This window comes from Macrobrachium nipponense, chromosome 12, assembly GCF_015104395.2.
Source record: "Macrobrachium nipponense isolate FS-2020 chromosome 12, ASM1510439v2, whole genome shotgun sequence".
In the NCBI taxonomy this organism is placed as follows: domain Eukaryota; kingdom Metazoa; phylum Arthropoda; class Malacostraca; order Decapoda; family Palaemonidae; genus Macrobrachium; species Macrobrachium nipponense.
The window spans coordinates 49719492-49746991 of record NC_087205.1 but is presented as its reverse complement, the minus strand read 5'-3'; the positions used below and the strand labels follow the sequence as shown (position 1 = coordinate 49746991).

Sequence of the window (27500 nt, the reverse complement as noted above, 5' to 3'; positions counted from 1 at the left end):
GACCAAAGAAACAAAAAAATAAATTCTACACAAGTTTGTTTCTATATCTTTTTTTTCTGTAAATATTAGTATTTGCGTCAATAAGGCCGAGAGTAGCAGGCGCATTTTCGCCGATATTACACAAAACTCCATTTCGCCCTTATATACATTTTGTTCAATAGCTCTTAAACTAATAATTTCTCGTCAAAATGTAATATAGATGATATTGTGGACTGAAGAAATGTACTTCACTTCGTACATATGCTTTCTTTTTTTCGGAATCAGACAGGAAAGTAGTAGGGAAATTCATCAATGTTACAGAAATTCATCCACGTTACAGTCATATAATTTTTGGAAAAATTGCACGTAAATGTGATTGGTATATATTTTTTAGAAGATACATTGTCTCTGTTACTACTACAAATCTCATAAGAAGAGCACTCATTCTTTCCAAAACTTATGTACTGTCACTTATTGTTCTTTGATAGTATTGCCAGTTCTCACTATGGCACTACTATAACTATCATGAGTGATTCATGAGTAATTCGTGCTGTGCAGACAGCAACTATAATATTCAAGCATTCAATGAAGTTTTTATAATGAAATTTTTATATTCGTTTCTTTCGTCCTAGAAATCGTTAGCAAAGAATAGGCTACTTAGAGCAATTTCAAAGGTCAAAATAACTATCATAGAGAGACGAGGAAAAAACGAGAAAAATATGAAAATGACTGACATAAAGGGATGGCAAAACCTCAAATATGCAAATGACTGACATACAGGATTGAGATAGCATGAGAGAAATACGAAAATGACTGACATAAAGGAATGAGAAAACATGAGAAAAATATGAAAATAACTGACATAAAGGAATGAGAGAACATGAGAGAAATATGAAAATGACTAACAAAGGAATAAGAAAATACACGAGAGAAATATGAAAATGACAAACACAAAGGAATGACAAAACATGAGAGAAATATGAAAATGGCTTGACATAAAGGAATGATAAAACATGAGGGATATACGGGAAATATTTCAAAAACTGGATGCATTCATTTTACATATTGAGAGGTGTTCACTATCACAGTCTCAAAAGTTACCACGCTTATAAAATGACAGAAATGTAAAAGACAATTCGATAAATTAAAATCAACCTCCAAGTTTATTTAAGGAACCAACTAGGGTTTCCATCCTTGACCACAAATCCAACCACAAATGAGCACTGCATTACCTCTAAAATTAGAAGGAAAAAAAAAAGCTCGTATAAATATCCGGATACAAAATTATATTCATACATATCTGCAATAAATAAAATGTTGCAGTGTGAACTGCAAAGCCCTTCTAAGCCTTTGATGAACTTTTAAAGCAAAACAGTATAACATTTTTGCTTACTTTGGAATGATACCCATCACAAACATGTTAATAACATATTATGAGAGAAATATGCACATTACGTATTATTATTTGATTTACAAGATATTTTAATGCGAATTCTCTAGTAAAGCTTATGATGTAAAAGAAATCGTGATGTATATGGATTTCTGTGGATTTACCAGTCTCTTATTTGTTAGTTCCTTTTGTATCATTCTTTTTATGTTTAGGGAAGAACAAGGATACCAAATGAAGTACGAATCTTCACTCTACAATATCATCTATATATATTGCATTTTGACGAGAAATTAGTACTTTAAGAGTTATTGAATAAAATGTATGTAAGGGCGAAATGAGATTTTTTAAATATCGGCGAAAATGCGTCTGCTACTTCCGGGCTTATTTACGCAAAAACTAATATTTACAGGAAAAAAAAGATATAGAAACAAACTTGTGCAGAATTTATTTCTTTATTTCTTTGGCCCCTATACTTTGAATCCGTGCGATGCACCTCTTTGGAGAAAAAACGGTAAATATGGGGAATAGTACTCTTCGAAGGGGGGGTCCCCCCCCCCAAAAAAAAAGGGGATTGCATCCATCTGACGGAAGGGAACTCTTTGGATCTTCGTTTTGCAACCCTTGTGGAGTCTTTCTGCCAAATATAAAAATAAACTTAATCTTTTTTCCCCCTAAAAATGCTAGTTTGCCTGGACTACATAGAAGACCGGGCGGGGCAACCAAGCATCACTCCCAACCATGAACTATCTAAAGCCGAAGCAACTAGAATAGATACAATCTAGCGGAGGGACGGTAGTCCACACTCCTGTTCAAATAAAGAGACTATAATTCTGCCAACCTATATGACGACGATTCGAGTAGGATTCCCCCACAAAGATCGAAACGCCGAATCCTCATGACGATACCAGCACGGAAGGGCAGGTGAAGGCAGGCAGGGAGCATTTGCAGTTCCCGAGCGAGACTAACTAACTCAACTGCTCACCAACACCAACCTCGTCATCTGTCGAAACACCTTCTTTCTCTTGGGCTCATCCGTCATCATGAAATTCATTTGAACCTGCAGAAAACCCCTCCTAACCTCCTTCCCTGTCATCGCTCAACCCCACCCCTCCCCTCCCTTCAAGCAACTCCCTTTCCCACCACCAGCCAGACCCAACATACATAACCCCTCCATCCCCCAACAGCAACCGCCCTCTACGAAGTGAACCACCTGCTTCCAACGCGAAGCTCAAGTACGTACACCCCCTCCCCCCTCCCCGCCCTCCGAGAAGAGAAAGAAGAAGAAAAAACTCCGGTCTCTACTTCCCGAGCCAACAATAAGTATGGCCACCCTCCAGCTCCCACCCGACCGCGAGCCCTCCTGGTACCGGACAGTCATTCCTAAACATGAATGACCACAAAAGCTACCGCGCCATTCAAATGCACTAACGGTGACGACGACGACGAAGACGACGACGAAGGCAGAGACGAAACGTCGATTTCGCCTTTTCTGACTCGCTATCTGAGCTTCCTTGCTTAAGAGTAATAATGCTAACCTCCACTCTTCTTCAATCCATTCGTTTGGTAAATCGCGCGCGCGCGAGAGAGAGAGAGAGAGAGCTTGAAGTCTTCCAAAAAGAAACTTAAAACCTTTTTTGTGAGAAATGAATCGATAACCTTCTGGAGAAAAAAAAAAGGAAAAGAGGAAACCCGAGAACAATAATAGAAAAATTCGTGAGGCAGGAAAAGATGCAAATAAGTTAGATAATCTCCTTGACTGTTTAACAGGAATTTCAAAAGAGAAAAATCTACCTGATGGTTCCTGACGGTGATTATAGTGATCGAGTTTTAGCTGGTAAGTTTTTAGTTTTTCAAGAATGAAATCGAAAATATGGCTTCAGATTTCGCAGAAGCACCGCGTCGCACCATCATTACTGCAGTGGTTGGTATTAGCTAAGTTCTCTATTTCCAACAGAATAACTATTGGATTCTCTATTGCAAACAGAATAACTATTGATGATGTCACTAAAATGATTCAGAAAGCCAAGAAAACAAATTATTCATCCGATAAGGTGCCAATATCGGTAATGATTGCTGTTGTAAACTGACTTTTGAGTATGTAATGTGATTTTGAAAATTGTAAATTACCGTATTTTTTAATAAAAACTCACGATATATGAGAAAATTGCGATTATCAGAAGTAGTTCATATAATATACATAGGCCTGTATTAAATCTATCTTTATATAAAAAAAAATATGACAAATGCGATCCGCGAACAATTAGTGGCTTAATTAAATACCACAGGTGTTTTTCCTGATTGCCAATCTGCATACAGACAATTGTATTCCACTGAGACAACTGTATGTTAAGTGGTCAATAACCTTGGAAGGAAATGATGGATACGGAGAAGTGCGGTACTTTGGCGCTCTTGGATCTTTGCGCTGCTGCCTTCGACGCAATTTTACATGATTTACTCTTAGATGATCTCCAATCCATCGCAGTTGTGGATGGATGATGTACTTGAGCTGTTGACGGGCTATTTGAAGGATAGGTCGTAGTGCGCACAGACTGGATATGCCGTGTCATCGTAATCTATACAATAAATATTGAGGTTACAAATAGAAAATTAAAAGAAGTTCTATCGAATATTAAGCAATGGATGACTTTGAAACAGTTAAAATTGACCGAAAATAAAACTGACCTTATGACAGTCGGTAAGAAAAGTAACTTAAGAAGTCTGGGCGCTAATCTAGCGTATAAATGAAAACTGGGTCCAGACAACTGATAGGGTCCGTGATCTCAGGCCGCACTTGGATTGTGGCTTGTCATTCAGTCCACCAATTTATAATGTAGTGAAAGTTGCTGGATGTCATCTTAACAATATAGCCTCTGTGAGGAAATATCTTGATGAGAGTTCTTTTAAGTATCTTGTCATCACCTGTGTTATAAACCGTATAGATTATTGTAACTCGGTGTGCTATAAGTTACCCGACGTACAGTTCAAGAAACTGCAGAAAATTATGAACAGAGCTGCTACTCCACAGAACAGGACTACTGTCTTAATTGATTTGCACTGGCTCCAGGTGAAGGCTAGAACAACATTCAAGTAATGTGTTTTGACCCATCAACTTAAGACCGACTCTCCTCGGTGTTTCAGAGACCTACTACAGTTTATGCAACCAATAAATCGACCTCGTACAAGACTAGTTAGGTACAGATGGTTTCAAGTTGGTAGAGACGCGTTTTTCCTCAGTCTGTGGCTCCAGAACCTGTAAATACGCAGCTCCTGGATTATACAACAAGCCTCCTCTTGAACTGAGGCAGATTGGGGGCTGGAAGTCTCATAAAAAAACTTAAAACTTTTTTTGTTTAATCAATAGTGTGATATGGAAGATTAAACAGCGAATGTGGAATTTGCAGTGTGATTAAATACACCCGATGAATAAACCGTTAATTTGATAATGGGAGGCCTGCGAGCGCTGTGGAAGAAGTGGTGCGTGACCTGGGTAAGCCGTCAACAAGTAACAAATGCGTCCTACGCCATACCCCATACCCATCGTTCCTCACTGTTTCGAGCCGCACAGTATGACGACAATCTTTTGAGACGTATTTGTCATGGCAGGGAAGAATGAAAGCAAGGAGGGAGAGGGCAGACATGAAATGGAGTCCCTTGCAAGGCAGTCGGTCTCTCGCCCCAACTCTCCATCCCATTCAATTGGCAGCGAAGGAGGGAGAAAGAATGAGCAACCATATAACAGCACATCATACCTCAACATCATCATCTCCTCAGGTCCTTTTCTCGCGCCTCCAGCAAACTCCAATCGAACGAAGGTTTTTTTTCGAGTCTGCTTCCGACAACAGCGTCATCATCGCAATTGGTAGGCAACAACTCTTCCATTCCGGCCCTTAAAAATACTGCATGGCTGTTCACCTGATAGTTGGTGGGTCCTGACCTGATGAGACAAATATACCAGAAACGGCCAGAGAGGGAGTGGCGTTCAAATGGGCTGGCGACGAGTCACTGTCGTTGTTCTCAAGTATCACAGGATCAATTGCCATACGGACGCCACAGCCGGAACTCCATTTAAGTGGCTTTCTGGACCAAAGGGGATCCACTTGCAAACATTTCACCCTCCCTTTTGCCTTGTGCCTCAAAAAATGACTTGTGTTTGTTCCCTAAATGACTTGTAGAATCTCTGATTTTTGCAAAGTCATCTACAGAATCTGTCATTATTATTATATTGCTACGATTAGTGTTATTACTGGTGTTCTCCTTTTTTTTCATTATTACTGTGAACATTATCAGTATGGAGTTTTGCTACATTCAATTTTCGTATTCAGCCTTCAGAACCTGACTACTGTAACCAACTACGTTCCCTAGCTGGAATTTAATTATATGCAATCTGTTCACTAATTGTTATATTTCTCAATGCTTTTCTTTTTTAAATATTCTCAGTATACTGTTATGACCATTATTGTGATCAATACCTATTATACTACTTCAGCAACTGTGTGGATATTACTTATTAATCATTTCTCATCATGTTATCTCTTGAATCTAGATTGTGTGTTATTGTTTATACTTTGTATATTCCATGCATATGTCCTTGAGCTGGAAATAAGATTTATTATTATTATTATTATTATTATTATTATTATTCAGTATAAATATTATATTTATTTATTTCAAGTTAAAACTTATCAAGGAAAGCGCTACACCTTTTCATCAGAAAATCCCTGAAACAATTTCACTTCTATCACTAACACACTATATACCATTCACGATTTCCCTCCCCTGCTCTGATCTGCTAAAGACTAACAAAGCCTTTTCCTTCTTCCGGAGTTTTCGAAACCTGAAAACTAGTCCCTGCAAATCCTGTTCACCAATAAATACCTAACCCTCCGGACTCGGTCCTTCCGAGCATTCAGCCCGATGAAATGCACGTACAAAGAAACCTTATCAATCAACCTATTTATTTGTCTTTGCAATCATTTTTCCTTGAGATCTCAAATGGAAATGTGAGGGATTGAATTCTAGATAGAAGAAGAGACTCGATCATCGTCATAGATGAATGAAATCCCCGCGAAAGCTTCAGAAAGAACCCAAAAGCCTCGAAGCACTCAAAAATGACAAGACCCAATGGCACAGAAGTAGTATATACTATACAATTTATCGTTGTGCACTTTACCAAACAAGTCCATTTGCTTTGAATCAATTCAGTGATGACAGAAAATCTCACTCTTTCCAAACCAGTCTGACAACCACTTCTAAATAAACCAGCAGAGTAACGGAACCTCAGGCAAATTCGGTTAAAGGCTCTCGTAGGGGAGCGGCTGGGTCGCTTCCCTTTTCGCCTGTTCCACCCTAGAATAGAAAGACCTCGAGCCGAGGCTTCGGTCTTTCTTTCCCACACTCCTCCCCGTCGCCTCTTTTCACTCTCCCAACACCTGTTCACTAGGAAAAACAAATAGTGCTCGCTGCTGCCGCTTAGAAAGGGGCGTTCTCTTTCCTCCCCGCCCACAAAAACGTAGGCCACATCAACCTCGCACTAAATTTCACTACTCCGAATTCGATATCATGTAGGTATAAAAGTATGCTAAGATTAAACCAAGACAAATTGCAGCTGTAAACGAACACGAAAAACTAAAGCTTAACAATCAAAATCCATCATTATATAAATATATGTGTTTGTGTGTGTAAATAATCTGGTGTATCACTTCTTTAAAATTGCTGATTCGGCACCTGTTCTAAACGATTTATAAGATCTATGAAGACGGCCCTCGTGGAATCCTTTACGAAACATTTGAGAACGTTTCCAATTTTAGTGGAAAAAGCGTCGAAAGGATAACGAAAACCTTCGTTATTTACGATCTCTGCTCTGGATGGTTGGCGTTTCGGTCAGAAAAACTTGTTCGAATGGATTTCGCGGGGTATTAAATACGAGAAAAGCTCGTCACTCTAACTACAGTATGTGCTACAGCAGAAAAAAAAGTTTCTTCTGTCATTATCAAAGATCATTTATGACCAAGTGTTATTTTCACCCAAGTACGGACTAGGGTCAACACTCATTGAATCGATTTATATATGCTGGGTTAAGGGCCTAATCTGCCAAAGCAAAAGTAAAGCCATTTCGCTGGTGTCACGAGCGTACTCGCACATTCTACTGCCAAGAAAAAACTGGGGACTAGTCCACTGCAACTGCCTGAAGTTGTATAGTATATAGGTACCCTCACTGTTATCTTTATAAGACGTCTCCTCCAATACAGGATGGCTGCATTCTAAACAAAGCAGATTGCCACTTTCTTCCTAAAACATACAACAAACCCCCAAAACACAATTTCCACAATGCCGCCTCATGTACTTACAAAGAAAGTTCATCAGCAGTATGTCGACTGTCGCCTCGCCCCCTCCCCACCACCACCCCCCCTTAAATAAAAGAAGACAAAATAAGCGCCCTTCAACCCTACCAATTGGGCACACGCACTCGCTCTTTGCATGTCGGGGTCCTTCGCTTTCAAAATTTGTCTCGCCTTTTGGCAACGCTTCTTCAGTCGCTATCCACGGCTCCAGAAATTTCCAATACTACGTACTTCTTTTCCATCCTCCAATCTCTTCACACGATCAAACCATTTCAACACAATTCCCCTTCCTATCATATCAGATACCAACACTCATCGAAAATGTTTGCTAAAACAAACAATTCATCTTAACAGATTTGACATACTTTCTTTCATTCACAAATAAACCTCCACACTTCACTTTCATAAAGAAGACTTGGTTCAACAATCCCTTCATCAACATACAAGTTTTCTTCCTGTCCTTCTGCAGGAGGCCTGTGATCATCATCCTCGCTTCGTCTATTCTGTGACGACCCGTTCTTCCTCTCACCCGACCATCATCCTTTCATTCAAGTTCTGTAACAATCAACCACCTCCATTTTCTGATACCTACGCAATATCAACTATTCCCATTTCACTGGATTCCACCAGACGAAAATATTATATTCTCTGCTTACAAACAGCTTCAAACTTATCAGGGAAACTGATTACAACGTATAAATATATGCATATATATAATATATATATATATATATATATATATATATATATATATATATATATATATGTGTGTGTGTGTGTGTGTGTGTGTGTGTGTGTGTGTGTGTGTGTGTGTGTGTGTGTGTGTGTGTGTGTTCAAGATAATTAAGCTCCTTATAAAACGGAACCCTCAAAACAGGAATGCGACCATTCAAACTGAAGTCTCGTTTCCTTCAACTAAAGATATCACGAATTTTAAGAACAAGCGTTTTATCGTTTTATTAGTTATTATTATTTTTTTTTTTTTTTACCAAAACAGAAACATTCATTACCTTAAAAGTAAGAGATATAGTATAGTCATTTTGCAACCTGGTCAACATACGGGAAAACAAAACCGAATGACATCGCGTCTCTATATGATGAACAAGAGGTTTTACGTCAAGGCACCTCTGCCCATTCGTAACACCTGCATGTGGGAGGTCCTTAGAGTGTAAGTCCTGCATTAGGGTGAAATCAAGGAAAGTGAAAGAGACACAGAAGGGACCAAGTATTGGGCAAACGTGATCCTCTTTTGTTGGGACGCGGTAACCATGGGAACCACAGGACGCCGCCCGCCGCCTTCCTCATCGGGGGGACCCCTCGCAAGGCTCCAGCAAACGTCATTCATGTATTGTTCGGACACCAAGAAATCTTACCCTCTCAACCCATGAGAGTAACAGACTTGTTTACTTACAACTTCAATTTTTATCCTACATGAACATCCCTAACACATCACCCTGAAGTCAGAGAGAGAGAGAGAGAGAGAGAGAGAGAGAGAGAGAGAGAGAGAGAGAGAGAGAGAGAGAATTATGGAATTAATTGTGCCAGAATAAAACAATACATATAATAAGCTACTATATAGTGGCCGAAGGAACAGTACTCCTGTTGTGCATTCAAGTGAAAAATCTCTTACAATACCTCGGTCCCATTGCGTATAACAAACGTCAAAATATTGTTCCCGGAACCCACAATGACTGCATTAACAGAGCTAAAAAGGGGCAGGAACTCATTGAAACCCACGTCTTCGCAACCTTGACCAAGTGCTGCACAAGATGTTAGCAGGAGATTTAGAAGAGAACGCAAAGATTCGCAGCAACAGCAGCAGCAGCAGCAGCATCCCTGGTAAGCGTCCTGTGCCTTTCCCTGGGTTAGTCAGTTACCCGAGTTAATCCTGGACCTCTGGAGACCTCCAGAAGTAATGACCTCTGAATGCACTCCAATGGTTATACAACATTTTCATCTTGGGTAAAGGCGAGTCTTCTCAGCGATCTTTTTTGGTTGTTTGTATTTTGTGAAAACACCTTAAAAAGAGAAACCTCTATTTACTTGTGGCCACACACTGTGATTTAATATGCATATAAATATTATATATAAGTGTGTGTGTGTGTATGTATGTGTGTGTGTATGTGTGTGTGTGTGTGTGTGTGTGTGTGTGTGTGTGTGTGTGTGTGTGAGCGTGCGTGTAAGCGCTCGCGCGAGCGCGTTTATGCTGCAAACCAACAATCCTATAATCTATGAAAAGAATGACTTCAAGTTAACCTCAGACATTCATGACAACAGAAATTACGAAACAAATCGACTGACTGGTGTCCATCCGAGGGCAGCTCCCACTAACTACAAATGGCGCATGCTTTGACATTCCAGTATCATCGTACTGTCTCTTATGAAGCTTTTATTTTGCACAAGAAAGTTTTTACTAGTAGTGAATTTCAAGGGTGAGTGAGGGTGACCAAAATGGGACCTGTCACCCACCATACAGAACTACATAGTACGTATAAATACCGAAATGACTTCCAAGAGAGAATGACCTGCTTCATTGGGCCATTCCAAGAGCGACTCCCGCTGAAACTGGCGATGGTCACCGAAGAAAAAACTACCGATTGTTTAAAAACGACGTCATTTCAATAGACTATGCAATAACGATGGATTTCTCTACAAAAGCTAAGTTTAACTTTCTAGTTTCCGCGTAAACATTTTCATAATTGAAAACTGTAGATGCCTGGAACAAACAAACGCCTGGTCTATGTGTATTACAGACGTATTCCCCTGGCTTCTCCAGTTTCTGATATAGTGATAGTGGAACAGAGTTTAAATTAAACCTTGAAAATGAAAACAGCTTTCTTTGAAAGCCTTGGATCAGTTACGTTTACTTTTCACCGCATTACTCCTGTTTCAGATCACTGTTGTGGTGCTCTTCAAATGTATGAGGACTAAAACGTTACGTCAGTAATACTATGAGGCTTCCCTTTTAATTAAGTCATTTCATTTGCTACATTCTGAAGCTGACATTCACAAACTTGCTCTTACAGGTCACTGAGAGCTACTGTAACCAACCATAAATATAGCACATCCTCAGAGGCATCATATGATATATTTATTTATTTCTACTACTCAATAACAACTGCCCTAAGGTGATGAAGCAATAGTACAAAAAAAATGTGTAGTTTGTACTCGGTTATCGATATGCAATATTAATGTGGGGTATATAATTTATTCCATCCAAAGACTCATCTTCTTGAGAGTTGCTATTTTTCCTTATTATGAGAAAGAAAAACAGCCCAAAATGGATGTACGTATATAGATGTGAGTTAGCATCCCCATACAGCCTACTACAATGCAGGACATTGGATGTCGAGAAGGGCGGCCTTGAAAGCTAAAATACCGGCAGCCAACAAGCTTCATTCATAAAATATGAACAACACTCCTTCTGATACTGTAGTGAGGACTCACAATCAATTTAAAAATATGAAGTACCTACAAGAGAGGGCAGGGAAGCCCTCGAGGATCATAGAGGAGAAGCTCTACCGTGTCTGACTTGTAGGCTTCGCCCATCTAAAATGCCGCTGATCACAGTACTACGACTATGAACTGGAATGTCACTGCAGGGTCAAAAAAGGTGGGGATTTGAAATTAATCTCTCATGAACCACACGCGGCAATTTTCCAGGAAAATAACTCTTGACCACACGATTTTAACCAGGAGACGATACTCCAGTTCTATCAAACCCATCGCTACTGGTTTCGCTGACCATCACTGTCATAGGACGAAAGGCCATAGTCTACTAAGAAAAGTCTTCTAGCACAAACCATACCTTCATATTCCAAAGCATTCTGACCTATACATTCATTCATTCTCCAATGTTAGCCTGTCGTTTAATGCACATTCTCTCGCGTATAATCGCCTTTTTTATCCACAAGGCTTCTTGTGATGGGTTATCGACTTATTCAACATGTACGTATGTATAGAAACCAAACGTTACAATATTACACATACATCATATATATATATTATATATATATATATATATATATATATATATATATATATATATATATATATATATATATATATATATATATGTATGTATATATATAATTGTGTGGGTGTATAAAGATCCGTGTTTGTAACATATAATTTCGAACTACCGACCCCAGAATTCTGATATTATGAAACTGAGAGAAGGCAAGCAGTGGTGGCGAGGCCTGTTAGCCATTCAGCGCTGACGACAGTGAAAAGAGGGAGCTGAACAGCAACATAAAGAAATCCAGGGTAAAATAGCTGATAATGTACAATGATCTCAAGATGGAGCTGGGAGAAGCACCCTTCCTCCCTTTGCACTAAGAAGTGATTTGGGTTGAACACCAGGATTGAAAAAAAGAAGCGGAAATGGAGGTGAAGTAAAGGGTTAAAAAATAAGCCAAGGGACGTTGCACACTTCAGTAATGCCTTCAGTATACCACGTGAAGGAGCAATGTTGACACAACCTCCCCGGCCCCCAACGTTGACCATAATAGGAGACGATATGCTTCAATGCTCGGTGGTTCAAATCCTCCTGAAAGGAATTATCGCTAGCATCTGTCTACAGACGATCGTGCCAGCTTATAATGTGTACACCATCTTTAGCCCACTTGGGAGGAACAAATCTGTTCACTCACTGCTGGTGTGGCCGGTGGGGCTGAAACCATAGATATTGGTGCAGTGACATCTACTAAGATTCCACGCCCCTACTGTTGCATATCTACTTCCCTTCCTTTGACATCACGTCACCTGCAACTGAATGGACTAACCGCCCCTACTGCTCCCGAGGTCGGCACTTCGAAATAAACATACGTGTATACACGCATATTTACACACACATACATACATAAATACATACATATAGCACAGAGAAGAGAGAGAGAGAGAGAGAGAGAGAGAGAGAGAGAGAGAGAGAGAGAGAGCATGAAATGAGGATGACCACAGTTACAGCTAATGAATGCACGATCATACTCTCAGGTGTCAAGCCACAACACCCGACATCGTGTTTCGTGCACAAGAACACCCTCACACTCGTGATTATTATTTATTATCGTATTCCAGAAGCGAAAGGCCTGGGAAAGAAAACGGAAAGTTGGAAACAGACAAGGCCTATTGCATACCGGCCAAGGAATGAAAATTCTGACCTGACAGCAGCATTCAAGAGACTAAAACAAAACACTGACAGACTTACCACAACAAGAGGGGAGTACAAGCGGCCTTTCAAATAAAACACAGGGTAGCCTCCAATTCCTTCAATTTCCATATAAATGAACACAGATAAATAGATTAAATTCCTTTGGGACATCTGCATATTATCAGATACATAAGCTTTTGAAGGGGTAAATAAAAAAAAAAAAGGTCTGTAATCACATTTTTAGAATTACTCAAGGACCGGGTGACTCTTCACATTCTCACAAAAAATCCCAGTTAATACGAGAACACACAATACCTGCCATACTTCCATCATGGCCACTCGAACATGTACGAAGCATTATTACATTGTCGGATTTTGCGCGAGTTTGTGGTACTAGCAAGCTGTCTCAAAAAAGGTCGACAGAATTGATGAACTGAGCAGATATTCCCACAGTGGACCTCCAAAAAGATTACGCTATCAAGTTTTACAAGAAATTGGTCCATAGTCAAAATGATTTCCGTGGCACAAAATCTTCAACTTATACCCAATCTTTTGTTCAAAGTATACAATCTGGTGAACCTGCCTAAATCAGTTTATCAGTCATGTCCCAAATAATTCTCTTCGGCCGTCCTTGAGATATGCAAGAGCAAACACAAACACAGAGAAGGAGATTCCATACGACCCCATTCCCACTTCAGTGTTGTGGACGGTAATTCATAAGAATTAACCAGAACCTTCTTTATTTGACTTCTAAACACACAAACACAGCCAGAGGTAGAGACATCAAATATGACTGAATCTGATTTCGGTACCTTTCTCGGTGTTAATCTTGATTAGAAAGTACTATGTGTTGACAGAGCGACCAAATTCGTACAGTATAATAGTCAAGGTTCGTACAATGAGCATCTTAACAATTATACAGCATGTACTAACTGAAAGCATGGCTGTAGAATAATCCTATCGAAACTACCTGAATACAGGAAGGACTAAAATGAATTGTCATTCATTTTAGTTTTTTTTTTTTATTATTGAATATGTTCGCCGCGTCGTGGCTTCTTTTGTTACGTTAGCAGCTTGTTTTTTAATGTCTATTAGTTCAAATCTTTTCCCTGAAAACAATTCTTGACCTCCTATTCCTGCTTCAAAAAGGCAAACTAAGAAAGCTCACTGACGATGGGTATGGCCCATTCACAAGGAGATTCATTGATTCTATATAGTAATTTAGCTGTATGCCTGTCTGCATTTTTTAATAACCTACGCAACTTCCTCTGTAATGTCGTAGTCCATTATAAAAGCAGTTACTGGTCCCAGTTCTTGTGATTACCTAATCTGATACCAACACTGAATGCACCCTTGCTCAGATATACCCCTATGACAGCTACTCAAGGGTTTCTCAGTGCCTCTATCTCCTCCACACTTCAATATACGGATCTTTTCTTCTTCTTTTGAGCCCCACAACATAAATTCACCTTCATCGGGTACTTTGACTTTTTCGTCTAAACGCTCCACTATGGTCGATTCTGGCAGGAGCTTTTCACCATGGTCTAGGCTTCATCTAAAAACCATGTTCTTCTATATAAAAGCACGATCATTCCAAACTGTATATACTCGATTCTGCAGTTTTCAAACGAATGTTTGACATTTTATCGGCAGATTACGCAACTTCCAACTTGAGTTTTCAACAATACTAGTCACATAACCACAAAAATAAATGCAGTGTGTTTCATACAAGCCTGCTCCATTCCAAGTCTCGTATCATGAGCTGTATCGAACTGTAGTAAGGATCAGTAGTATTATTATATTACTACACATTTACATTAATCCTGCCTTCAGGAGTTTATACAAAACAACATGACGATGGTTCGAGTCTGACGATTATCTGATAAAACACTTTATCTTTCGGAATTTCCAGAAATTTCCGAATCACTCATTTCAGTTACTGACGATTAAATGACAAGATTACCGTGACCGTTTCTCTTCGATGCTCTTCAAAGACACTTGAGTTATTCGTGTCAAATCTGTCCCGGACGATTGTGAGAGACGGAAGAGAAAATGTTCTTTCTGATGTTAGTGGACCTGCCCTCTGGTTTCGTAGTTGAGCAGTACTACCTAACTACTGAGTGACAGAGGACTTCATCCTCTTTTCAGAAAACAGAATCAGAGCTGCTTATCGAAGGAACTTACATACCGCCCTTACTGTTCCCAATATATTAACTTAAAAATATAAACCATGAAACCGAGTACCCTATGGGTAGCTTTAAACCTTCTCCCATTCTAATGTCATCCGTATTTATAAGAACCACATCAAGACACTAAGGGAAATCATTTTCGGCATTCAATGTAGTGTCATTTATTCGAAGAAAATCCTCACCGTCACAGACTCAGACTGGCCACGGCCATGCCACTGAGTGGCTCGACGGCCTGGAGGGAGGAGGAGCGACCTAAACCATTCCCATCCCACCACGACCACTGACCGCTCCGTCTGATCCATCCAGTCACTCAGTCACTGTAGCACTGACCGACCGCACGCAGATAGATAAGCAAGGCACATGGAAAACCCTACTCGACAAAACACACGACAGGAGCCCAGATCTTGGAAATAACTGGATTACGGCAAGGAAAATACTGACAGCAGCAATTAAGATTTTTTTTTTTCAATTCAAACGTCCCAATAAAAGTGAAAGGTGACTTACCTCATTGGGCTCCGAGATTTCAAAGAGGTCCAATCTGTTCGCATTCCACTGCTGGATGATGTGACGCAGGTTTTCCCTTTCCTGCATCCGCCGAACGCTCATCCCGCTTCCTCCTCCTCCTCCACCTCCACTACCTCCGCCTCCCCCATCCTCGCCCATCTGCAGAACGAACATAAAATTTTAGTAAAAATAAGTAGCAAGTCAGTCACACACACACACACACATATATATATACATATATATATATGTATATATATATATATATATATATATATATTATATATATACTATATACATATATATATATATATATATATATATACTATATATCATATATATATATATATATATATATATATATATATATATATATATATATATACTATATATATATATATATATATATATATATATATATATATATATATATATATATATATATATATATATATATAAGTGAAAAGGCCACAACTTCCCGAAAAATATTCCTGTGGGTTGAATAAAGGTGTAAATGTTTTCACAGATGCAATCCTTCAAAGTAAGTGTGCCCATCGTACAAGTTCAATCGAAGCAGGGGAAAAACTGTCCTCCTGTTCTTTGATCGGTTCCAGTAAAACACTCAAGTTCCCCAAGGACCAAAAATGAAATGCTGGGCCACGAATGCAGTTTCGCAGACCTGATAAAACTCCCACAAGAAGCGCAAGTTGACAATTCATGTATATAAGTTATCTGTCTGACTCGTGAGAGACACTCGACCTACACCTAGAGAACAGGAACCAAAGAAGAACCTGGACGTAGCCAACTGGTTCCCCAGACGGTGCATCCAATATCTCGGCCTCAGTATATAAGAAAGGTCTGCTAAAACACCAACTACATTAATGACAGTGGTGATCCATACCCATTGTTTCATGAAGCCGATTACAGAGTATAACTTGGTACATCTCGACAACGAGTCTCTAACATTAGCCGTAACTAATGATCGTCGGCGACGAAAATGACACTCACTTCAGGAACAAAACTGAAAATTCTATACAAGATCCAAAAATAGAGTGAACTATATCATATATAATTAATTAAAGGGTACTTGTTACTTCAACACACTTTGTTCAAAGGAAACAACGGAACTAGCCTAGACGTTGTTTGTTATGTGACGAGATGGAATCAACGGCCCCTACTTCGAGTGTCGATATATATATGTGATAGGGTCCTGACATATCATCGCATATAGTATAACAAAATGGGAGTGGAGGATTTACATGACGCTTAGAGAATTATACCTCACTGTAGCCTTGTGCCCTCGGTGACGCATTCCTGAATGGAATGTTGGCGCACGCCCATCCATACACAATTGGGCGGGAAGAAAATGTAAAACAGGCAGTGGACGTTGCGTGGGTAACTAACTACAAAAACAACCGTCCAATACTATTTATGAAAGAATGTCGAAGTGACACACCCGCCAAATGAAAGGTTATATCGATAAACGCAAGACTCACGAGGACCTGACTGTCAAATTGTTTGTCGAACTTTTCGCCTCTGCAAGGGTCCCTCCGCTGAGCCACGACAAACAAAGTATATAGTACTTCCATCTTTATGTGCTTTGCTCCCATGTCGTGTGGTAACACTGACAAACCTTCATTTCTTTGGTCTTAGGTTGTCAAAATCACGAGCTCTTTCTGCACAATAAATCATTTATTTGACCAGTAAGAAAAGAAAAGTTGGTCAAACGAGCTCGAATAACATTTCCGAAAATGAAACAAGTATAGATACTATGTGAATAATGACGATAATCATTATAATATATATAATATATATATATATATAGATATATATATATATATATTATATATATATATATATATATATATATATATACATATATATATCCCTGTCAACACAATGTATTAAATAACACGTTGAATGGCTTTTTCCCTCATGCGTATCTATCCTATCCAAAACAGTCTGCCGTGATGCGATGCACGGCTATTGCCGCGCCGTATTCTGAAAGGCTCACGAATGAATCCGAGAGTCGGTCCTTTTATATTTCTACTTGAATCAACCCCTTCCTTCCTCGTCCATCATTTTTATCCACCTGATTCATTCTTCGAATTTTGCATATTCCTTAAAATTTATCCTTCATCTGTGATATTCGACATCTGTTGAGAGACAGAATTTAGACCAAACGCCAAGCTCGGGGACCTGTGAGGTCATTCAGCGCTGAAACGGAAATTGAGAGTAGAAAGTCTTGAAAGGTGTAGTAGGAGGGAAACCTCACAGTTGCACTTCGAATCAATTGTCAGGAGAGGGTGGCAAGTAAGATGGAAGAAAGAATGAACGGAGGTACTTATATACATGAAAAGAAATGAAAGGAGTTGCAAGTGGGGTTAGGTGCACTAACCTCCTATGGAGGACAGTTGTTGACGTTTTCAAGTCATTCATAGATGGCAAAAACTTCAGGCAGTTCCACGTCCATCAAATTTATATTTATTAGGGATCCGTGATTTTCCCGTGTCTGCTTCTGAAAGCAGTTTTGCGGCCGCGCTGCTACTTCCTACGCAATAAATCTGTTAAGGTGGAAACTCTGATCATTTTCACGAATTTGTCTTCAAATGATATGAGCAAGCATTGTCTTTGGTAAGTGAATTCCTAAATCGGAAATAGGGACAGTGCCCAAGCCTGCTGAGAAACAAGGGGACGGACAGGGGGGGGGGGGGGGGGGGGGGGGGGGGGGGGGGGGGGGGGCAAGTGGGGGGTCACTCAAATTTCGTGACATCTCAGACGCACAAGCTTTCCTGAGCACGAAAGGCGTCCACTCACCACTGACAGCACCTGGTCTTTTCCGTCCTTTCGAGAGGACCTCAGATGCTGTCCTCTTGTTATTTTTCTATTTTGTCTGGCTCCGCCCATTTTCCTCTTCTCCGAACTTGACCAAATCTGCGCTTGGATTTCATCACTTTATTTTTCTACTTCTCCGGGCGATCTTGGAACCCTTCTTCTAAAGGGGCCACTGAATGCATCAAACTCTGCTTATCCCATTGCGCTACAATATCCCAAGATTTGTTCCTGATCAACGAGCCCTTTTCCTCTTCATAATATGACCTCCTTCAAATCTCTCAAGAGCTACTTAGGTGCGCACACAGAAAAGGCCATTTCACCCAACGTGAAGGGTAGTGCTTTCCCAATCACCCCTTCTCTTCTTCACCCTCATACGGGAGTTCTAACGCTAGGAGCACCTGCCTAAATACACATCTCACGGTTCTTAGCTTTTCTCTATTAATCCTGCCTTAGGTAAACGTTGTCTTTTCACTCTCTTCTGAAGTTCGATGCCTAAAGCAATGTCATGTTATTTTCTTCTTTTAATATATAATATATTCAAAAACTTTGGAAGTTCTTAGCATGACAGGACGACTCGGTTCCTTCGTTCTAATCACTGATCTTGAATTCCAGGCTTTTCTCTATTTACGACTAATATGTCGTATACCCTTCAGCTCTTTCAGATCAAATTCATCTATTTTTATCAATTTCATTATAAGAAAATATCTACATCAACATCTACGTCAAACTGCATCACGAAAACTGATGTCGAAACAAGCGAGTATTATTATAAGACTAAGGCCCTCCATTCAATGTTCAAGTTTCAATTCAACAGCAAATAGTTCTTAAAAACCAGAATCAGACTCTGGCATTAGCTCTACATAAGTTCATGTCCTGAAACCTTTCTCACAGTCGTCGTAAGTGTCTCGTCAACGATCTCATCCACTTACAGTGGGCCAGGTGTGTATTTGGGACAAAATTAGATATACCAGTTAAACAATCAAGTCAGTTTACTTTTTTATCATTGAAAAGACTAAATGAAACAGTTTTTAAGAACATTTATTTGGCATATATTTCATATGATCCTTCTTAACACGTATCGATATTTTTCTTCTGCTCTTTACCGACAGAGTAAAAGAAATGTGCATAATTTATTACTAATCAAATAAAATTAGATGTTAACGAAATATCTTATACATGTGTGTGTGTGTGTGTGTGTGCGTGCACGCGCGCGCACGCTTACCATCGATTACCTTATCTTTAGTAGAAAAAAAATTTATTTCATTATGTTATTGCTAAAATAATAAGTTTGGATATTCATCATCACATTTGTAACCTATCAACAGAAAATTCTGAGCTTCATCTGACAAATCCTTCTTGATATGTAGGTATTTATTTTGTTTCTCAGTGAACTGATCACTGGATCAGACAAACAAAGAAGTCTTCATTTGTATGTTACCTTGACAGTTTTCTTGAGAATGATTATCTAATTTCATTTAATTCCTTGTCCCTTGCTTCTGGGGCTTTTCCTCATAACAATCTGACACGAGCATTGAAACTATTCTAATCACAGCTGAGGCGTCTTGTTATTGCATCCAAACATTTCCAGGGAGCCTCATTCAAAATACACGCTGCGGAGCAATTAGTCATGGCGTCAGAATGCAGTCAAGATCAGAGCCTGTCCTTCGGTCGTGGACTCGCCGTCACTTTCCTGGAAGAACCGACCCCACGACCGACTCACGCTCGAGGCAACTTAGGAACAACCCCCCCCCCCCCCCCCCCTCCCCCACCACCACCACATATCTCTCTCTCTCTCGTACCCAGGTCATGTACCCAGATCATTTAATCTGATTGCTAGCAAAAGTAGAACGTAAGACACGATACCCTTTGCAAACTGCACCCGACAGACTGCCTGCGTTAAGTTGGTATATATTTATTATATATATATATATATATATATATATATGTGTGTGTGTGTGTGTGTGTGTGTGTGTGTGTGTGTGTGTGTGTGTGTGTATAAATACATATATTCCTAAGAACTAAAGTTACTTGAACATCGGCATTTTGTGGCACTCAAACAAATAATCTCAAACTGCTACTTCAGAGTAATCCACTACTGCCGATTTCCTTCATTTAGTTGTCACAAGACGGCTCGCAACAACTTTGGGTCATTTAAAATTTGTGCATGTACTTATTCCACCGACACGCCAATAATATGATGCAGTTCAGAGTCATTAGAGTCACTCACAACAAAATTGAAGGAGACAACTGTAATCTTAATTGAGGCCAGGTTCAGGTGGGCTTAGAGATGAAGAAAAAAGGGAAAGTGGCCCAAAACGCCTTCATTCCAATACTCAACAAACTCAAGGTGAGGCCGCATGATGACCTTCAGTCTCTTGTGAGGGTGCATCAAAAAGTGTGTATCTAAAACATCTAATTTCGTACAAAAATACATATAAAGTTGGTCACTAATATATTCGCTACGACGATCAGATGACTTTTAAGGATACACACTGCCAGGTGTAAATGCAGCAAAAAACAGAAGACCCAACCCCCAACCCCCCCAGCCCAAGATCAAAGGAAACCTCCACAAAGGTTTCCCCAACTCACTCACACTGAAACTGGCGAAGAAGCTTCCTAGCAACGAAGTACATTTCATTCCCCGCTACTACTCATCTGTTGCCTAACGGTGTTACGGATTAGAAAGTTGATAGTTCACGCAGAGGTGGGTCATTATGCGTCTAATCTCAAGGGCACCACGCTTTCTGTGACCTTTGTAAATACACAGATATACTACCCGCTTTTCTCAAGGTTAAACTGTAAAAGTACCCATATACCCAGAAAATCAACTGTACACTATTCTCTCCGGTTTATATTTTTTTCGGGACACTTTCTTTCGCGAATAAGATTTTAAGTTGATGCCAAAGAAAACAAGACCTATTATATTAGGTACATTACCTTCCCGTCAACGCTGAAATCAATATCAGAAACGGCCAAATGATAGTCCATTTTTGGAATTTGAACGGCATTTGAGAATAAGTTGCATATTTTAAAGACTACTTTTCATGCATACAATCAGCCTTTTGCACGGAGACACGTTAAAATGTATTTTTTTTTTTTTTTTATAAAAGAGGAAAAAACTTCCACGAAACCGAAAGACGTGTTTCAGGCACATCTGCAAAGCTACAAACTTGGCTGGAGCAACCCCTCTCTCTATCCGAGTTTCTACGGTCTCTATTAACAACAATTTCAACGTTTCCTAGAAATTTTAATTCAAAACTGCAATACATTTGTGATTGTAAATTTGGTGTCGTACTGCGCCACCTCATTAACCACTGGAATTCAAGTCATAGTAAGTTCCTTCATCGTTCTAAATCTCTTTGTTTCCTTCGCTAGCGCATAAACAGATTTGGTGGGGTGTCTGCAGCCTTAATTAAAAACAAGTTCCCATTTCATTTTAAGGACATTCAAACACCAAAACAGCCTCAACATCCTACACACTGGGTATAGCCTACTCCGTATTCATCCATTATATTGTGACCTGTCTAGTTAATATATAATATATATACAAGTAAAAAAGAAAGAAAAAAAAAGTCTTAAGGGCCCCATACACTGAACGATTGTATGAGCGACTGTCTGTATTGTTCGTAAAAACATTGTGTATGGGCTTGTCTGAATGCAAAAGTGGGCGGTGTTTCGTGTCTGAACTATCTCAGCTGAATTCCGTCACGGCCAAGTTGCTAGGTTGCGACTTACCTATGTCTGTCATACACGGTGGTTCGATGTACTGTGTTTGTCTGCCGATATAATGCTATCGTGCTCGTCTCTTCTAGAGATGATGCCATGTTTTCTCGAGACAAAATCTATGTTCAGACTGAAATCGGTGAGGAGATCGATCTTACTGTCGAATAGTGTGTGTGTTTGTCGACAACGACAATCGTTCAGTGTATGGGGGACCCTTAGTGTCCCATACAATCGATTCATAACATATCTGATTCCTAGTCTACCGTTTCCAGAACACTATTCAAGTAGATCAATTTAGCTTTAAAATATAACAACAGACCTTCCATGTGATAACTATCGTGAGAGAGAGAGAGAGAGAGAGAGAGAGAGAGAGAGAGAGAGAGAGAGAGAGAGATCAAAGGTTATCAAGAGTTCTGGCGGGAGGCTTGAGAATGACACAAACCAGCCTACCTCCTCCCAATATTTACCCGACCACAGCTCCTTTCGAAGGCTAGCCCTATGAGGCATCCACTCCCCACTTCATTTTATGCTCGCTCTTATATACGAAAAAAGTCAAATGCCAAATATCGAAAAACCTGTTTACTAAAACTATTATAAATGCTTATGAAGGGAAAAAAAAAGTCATGAGTAATAATGATCTAGGTCCAATGAGGCTCTAGTCTATTATGTGCCCTTAGATGTCATTTTAACCATAGTTGCTTAAAACACAAAGATCAGTTTACGAAAACCAAAGAGCCGCTCTTCATCGATGGAGCCATTCAAAGTTTTAGACTGACGTTCCTTCAACTTCACTTTCTTCCCACAAACCAAAGCTGACCTAAGCCATATAGTATACTTTCAGACTACGGCTTTTCATGGTCGCTCTTTTTTGGCGAGAATATTTACAGCAACCGATTTTTGAACAACGCTAAGCTTTCTTTGGCGCTTAGGCTCAACCCTTTGAATTACCATACTATGCACCTAAGGCAATTGCCAAGTCAGGCAAACGGAGAGTTTTACACTCCCTGCACTCCTTCGCAGCTCCCACTATCTAGTTTAGTATTTAGGCTGCTTGGTTACCCTCGGTCTTTACTTCATAAAATGCTCACTACGCACCAAAACCAGGTCCGGCACATATAAAAGTTAGTTAGGGACTAGGAAAAAATCCTGCGTCAACTCGCTGTACCTATATCCAGCTGCAAACAACAGAGCAACAGTGGTTGAAGGCCTTTGGGTAAATTGCGAAAAATAATGCTATTCTCCATCGACGCACACTGTACGGCCATACACACACACACACACACAAATATATATATATATATATATATATATATATATATATATATATATATATATATATATATATATAACTTAAAATTAAGCTATTGCACCTATAAAAATTCATTGGCTCAAAACTAAAATGCCAGAGCCATACATCAGGCCATCATTTTTTTCTTTTTGCCAAAGGCTTTGTTACATTAAAAAGAGAGATTATGATCCATGTTGCCGGAAAAATGTGCTTGCTTCGAATTAGGATTTTAACTCTACGTTAAAATTTGCATAAATTGCAAAATATTTCATATATCAGATGTAAAACTATGTGAATGCGAGATATTATAAACACAAGAGGAGACTGAGATCATTAGAAACTTAAAAGACCGTGGATATTGGTTCTGAGTAGCTGCAAATAAAATGCAATTTTGCTAACACTATATAATCGATGAAAATGAAACTGTTGAAATTAAATGAAGGCAACAATGTTCAAGCCTCGGCATCGAAGGTATATACGCAACTACAGAGTACTGAGGTGTTCAGTTCAGTCTCAGTCGAAGATTTTACAGCGATATTTTTGGAGCATATTTTGAAAAATGTGTAAGCTTGAAAAATTGACTAACATGACTTGTCTTTTGAGGTGCGACTATGCTAATTTTTATTTACTTAAAGGCTATTCTAATTTTTATTTATTAAGTTCATTATTTAGTAGGAGTGACATGTAAATTCCCTCTGCAAGCTCTCTCTCTCTCTCTCTTTCTTTCTAATCTTGGAAACGACTTCGTACATCGCAATGTTTGTTGGGAGTGTATCTACATAGTACTTCCTTAAGCTCAAGATTTTCAAATGACTAAAATTTATCTGTTGGAGAGAAGACATCTAGCTTAAAATCCTTTCATTACACTCATGCAATTTCTATTGCTTGGGGGAATACTGCATACTCTACAAACAGCCTCGTTGGTCGGCCCTCTACAAATATCATCAAATAAGCGGGTGATCGGAATAGTTAACATAACAGGGTGCTTCCATTCCTTCTCTTATTCCGATCATTTTGTTTCTAACTGAACTGACCAAGTATTCAAGACAGTAACTGAAGATTGTCCTATCTGATCGGTTGTAGCCTATAGTATTGCTCTTACCCTTCTACTTTGCAGAATATGTGCCGGTGCACATCATAAATGAGCACAAATAGTTTCAAGTTAAGGCGAATTATTACAAAGATTAATTCCAAATAACTTGCTGGCCTTTAATCCTGCCATAATATTTTTCGTAATCCCGAACACAAGAAAACGATTAGGCCCACATAAAACACATGGCATGGCTCGGGAGGAGAAAAGGTGAGGGTGATGTCAGAGAGAGAGAGAGAGAGAGAGAGAGAGAGAGAGAGAGAGAGAGAGAGAGAGAGAGAGAGAGAGAGGAACAAAGCAGGTTCGCGGTGTCAGGTAACATGGTCGGGAGTAGGAGAGGAGAGGAGAAGGGCGAGGGGCAGTCCAAGGGCAGAGAAGGGATAAACGATCGTCCCTGTATTGGGATGCCCACAGAAGTTTTCAAGTCGATAGAGACATTATTAGAGTGTAAATTGTTTACGCAGAGTTCGAGAGAAATAAATTGACGTCATTTGAGCTCCAAATACTTAGATAACCAATTAACGCCAAGGCCACTAATCTGAACTAAATCTAATTTATAACACAGTACCAGTTACGCTTACTTAAAATTTGTTTTGACTATATAACTGTGGGAAAAAGACTTCCTACTCTACTACTGTAACATGCCACGAAACACAACCATGTAAAACTGTCCTACAGTTTTCTAAACTATATGCGATATCAATACAGTATTTAGTATTTAAACACAGGTATACATACATACATACATATACTATATATATATATAATATATATATATATATATATATATATATATATATATATAACAACACACACACACATACTATGATGCATTACCAGTCCACGGGAGAATATCCCATTCTGGTTAGGGAACCTTTAACCATCTAACTAAAGACCATGGTCCTCGGACAGGGAACTATCGGAACATTGTTGCCGATGACCCGTTTATTCAGCCTCATACATCTAACTCGAAATTCAACCCCGACAGCCTAACGTCAAGGTGACAACCTGTTAACCACCCACGATTAGGTTTTTAAAAAATCTAGTCCTAATTTAATTCACAAATGTTTAATCGTCAGCATGAGAGAACAATTCGCTTAAATAATGGTCTTTGGGAAAACACCAACTACCTAACCCCAGGGCCCACGAGTCGTCCGAGAAGAAAGGACATTCATTTTGAACTTGCTGCAAACTTCTGCACCAGGCAGCCATATTTTTTCCTTAGTTGAAATAGGACGAGTTTCGCTTTAACTTGATTGAGAACATGAGCGGATTTACTTTTGTCACCAATAATTATTACTGGATGCAACGTTTGGGGGAAAGGACGTTTATTGTTTAATATATATATATATATATATATATATATAGTATATATATTATATATAGATAGTATACATATGTGTGTATAACACACACACACACACACATATATATATATATATATATATATATATATATATATATATATATATATATATATATATAATATATATATATATATATATATAAATCGTTAGATAAGTCCAAGCGACTTATCCTCGGCGAACAGACAGAAACTGTTCACATCAATCAGCCAATACAACATAAAGCAAGTAGGTACCTCCCATAGTGACGGATTGACCAAAAAACAACCAGTATATATATATCTATATATATATATATATATATATATATATATATATATTTTTTACACACACACACGTAGCTATCCACCAGAAGCCAATGAACTACCAGGGGCCATATCATCCACTTATGAAATAAACAGAACACACGGGTCGTCTGTATAAAATAATTGTACATTTGAACAATAAGTCGCGCAATTCTAAAAACCTGTAGGCTACTTCCATCATATATAATGAGAAGTTCCACAATCACTAATATCATCTTAATTTTAGCCGATGGCTAATGAAGTGATGCATACAGTAGGTATATATATCTAAGCGGACAAGTCAACTATGTATTTTTGGGATATACTTAAGCGTAGTACTCGGTTCTAGAAAGCAACTTTATAAAAGTACTCTCAGGTTCACTATCTAAAAATGAACTTCGGGAACAATTACTTTTTTTATCCAAGACACCCTATGTAGCCTATGTTATCAAAAATCTACGTGCATTAACATTAGAACTCCAAAGAAACAACTAATGACACTTATAACCAAATATGGAATAACTCCCAATTGTACACGAAAAAATGATTTTATTACTGTTATTATACTCAATACAGCTGCTGAAGAATTCAAGAATAATTTGTCTTTTCTTGTGAGAGTGACAACATAGCCTACATGGTTCTTTAGAACATCACGATTTACAAAAAGAAATTTGAAGTAAATTTCCCAGAAGCTAAATCATTTAATAAAAATCGATTAGATATTGCCTTAGTAGTTTAATCATTCTATAAGGTACTTCCATGAGGCAATATGAATAGTATTTGGAATGGAGCATGATAGACCAGATCAGTCAAGTCGAAAGTCCCAGGGTAGGACACACAAAAGACACCAGTTATGGATGCATCGACCCCTCTTTTATGCATGAAACCCATGGCGGCTACCAGGTTTAGGTCTTGATGAGATTCGCCTCACTTCCCCTGAAGGTTAAGTATGGGCATACGTAATCCTTACCAACAGTAATTCCATCACCATTCTTGTTTCCCTGGGCTTTCCTTTAGACCCTCATTTGTTCAATGGGAGGGCTCCATCCATTTGTTTGCCGATAACAGTTTAATAGTTTTCTTGACCAATAGCCCACGAGGTCTTTTTTTTTATGACTAAGTTTCTACATCATTGAAGTTCGTGGTGAATTGAACTGTAACAGTCATGATGCTCTGTATCAAAATGCCTTCACCGAGTTTTGGCTTCATAAATATATACCTATAATTTTTTTTTTTAATTACGGTTTGCGTTAACACAACTATGACCGTTTCCGTCCACACTCATGAGCGCAGCCTACTTTCGCTTTCTGTCAGGGCACTTTGCCATTATTTGTTTTTAACTTGATGCTGTAATGTACATAGAAACT

General features: G+C 39.0%; 1 protein-coding gene across 8 annotated transcripts in view; it reads right to left on the bottom strand.

The window, feature by feature from the left end:
- Nucleotides 1-27500, bottom strand: part of LOC135224522 (afadin-like) — a 573724-nt gene that overhangs the window by 544191 nt on the left and 2033 nt on the right. For 7 of the 8 annotated variants that reach the window (XM_064263577.1, XM_064263587.1, XM_064263579.1 and 4 more), the window contains exon 2: nt 15553-15711. In XM_064263577.1, the coding sequence (XP_064119647.1) occupies nt 15553-15711 (159 nt within the window). Of the gene's footprint in view, nt 1-15552; nt 15712-27500 lie in introns of those variants that run through there. The other variant, XM_064263589.1, reaches the window with a different exon arrangement.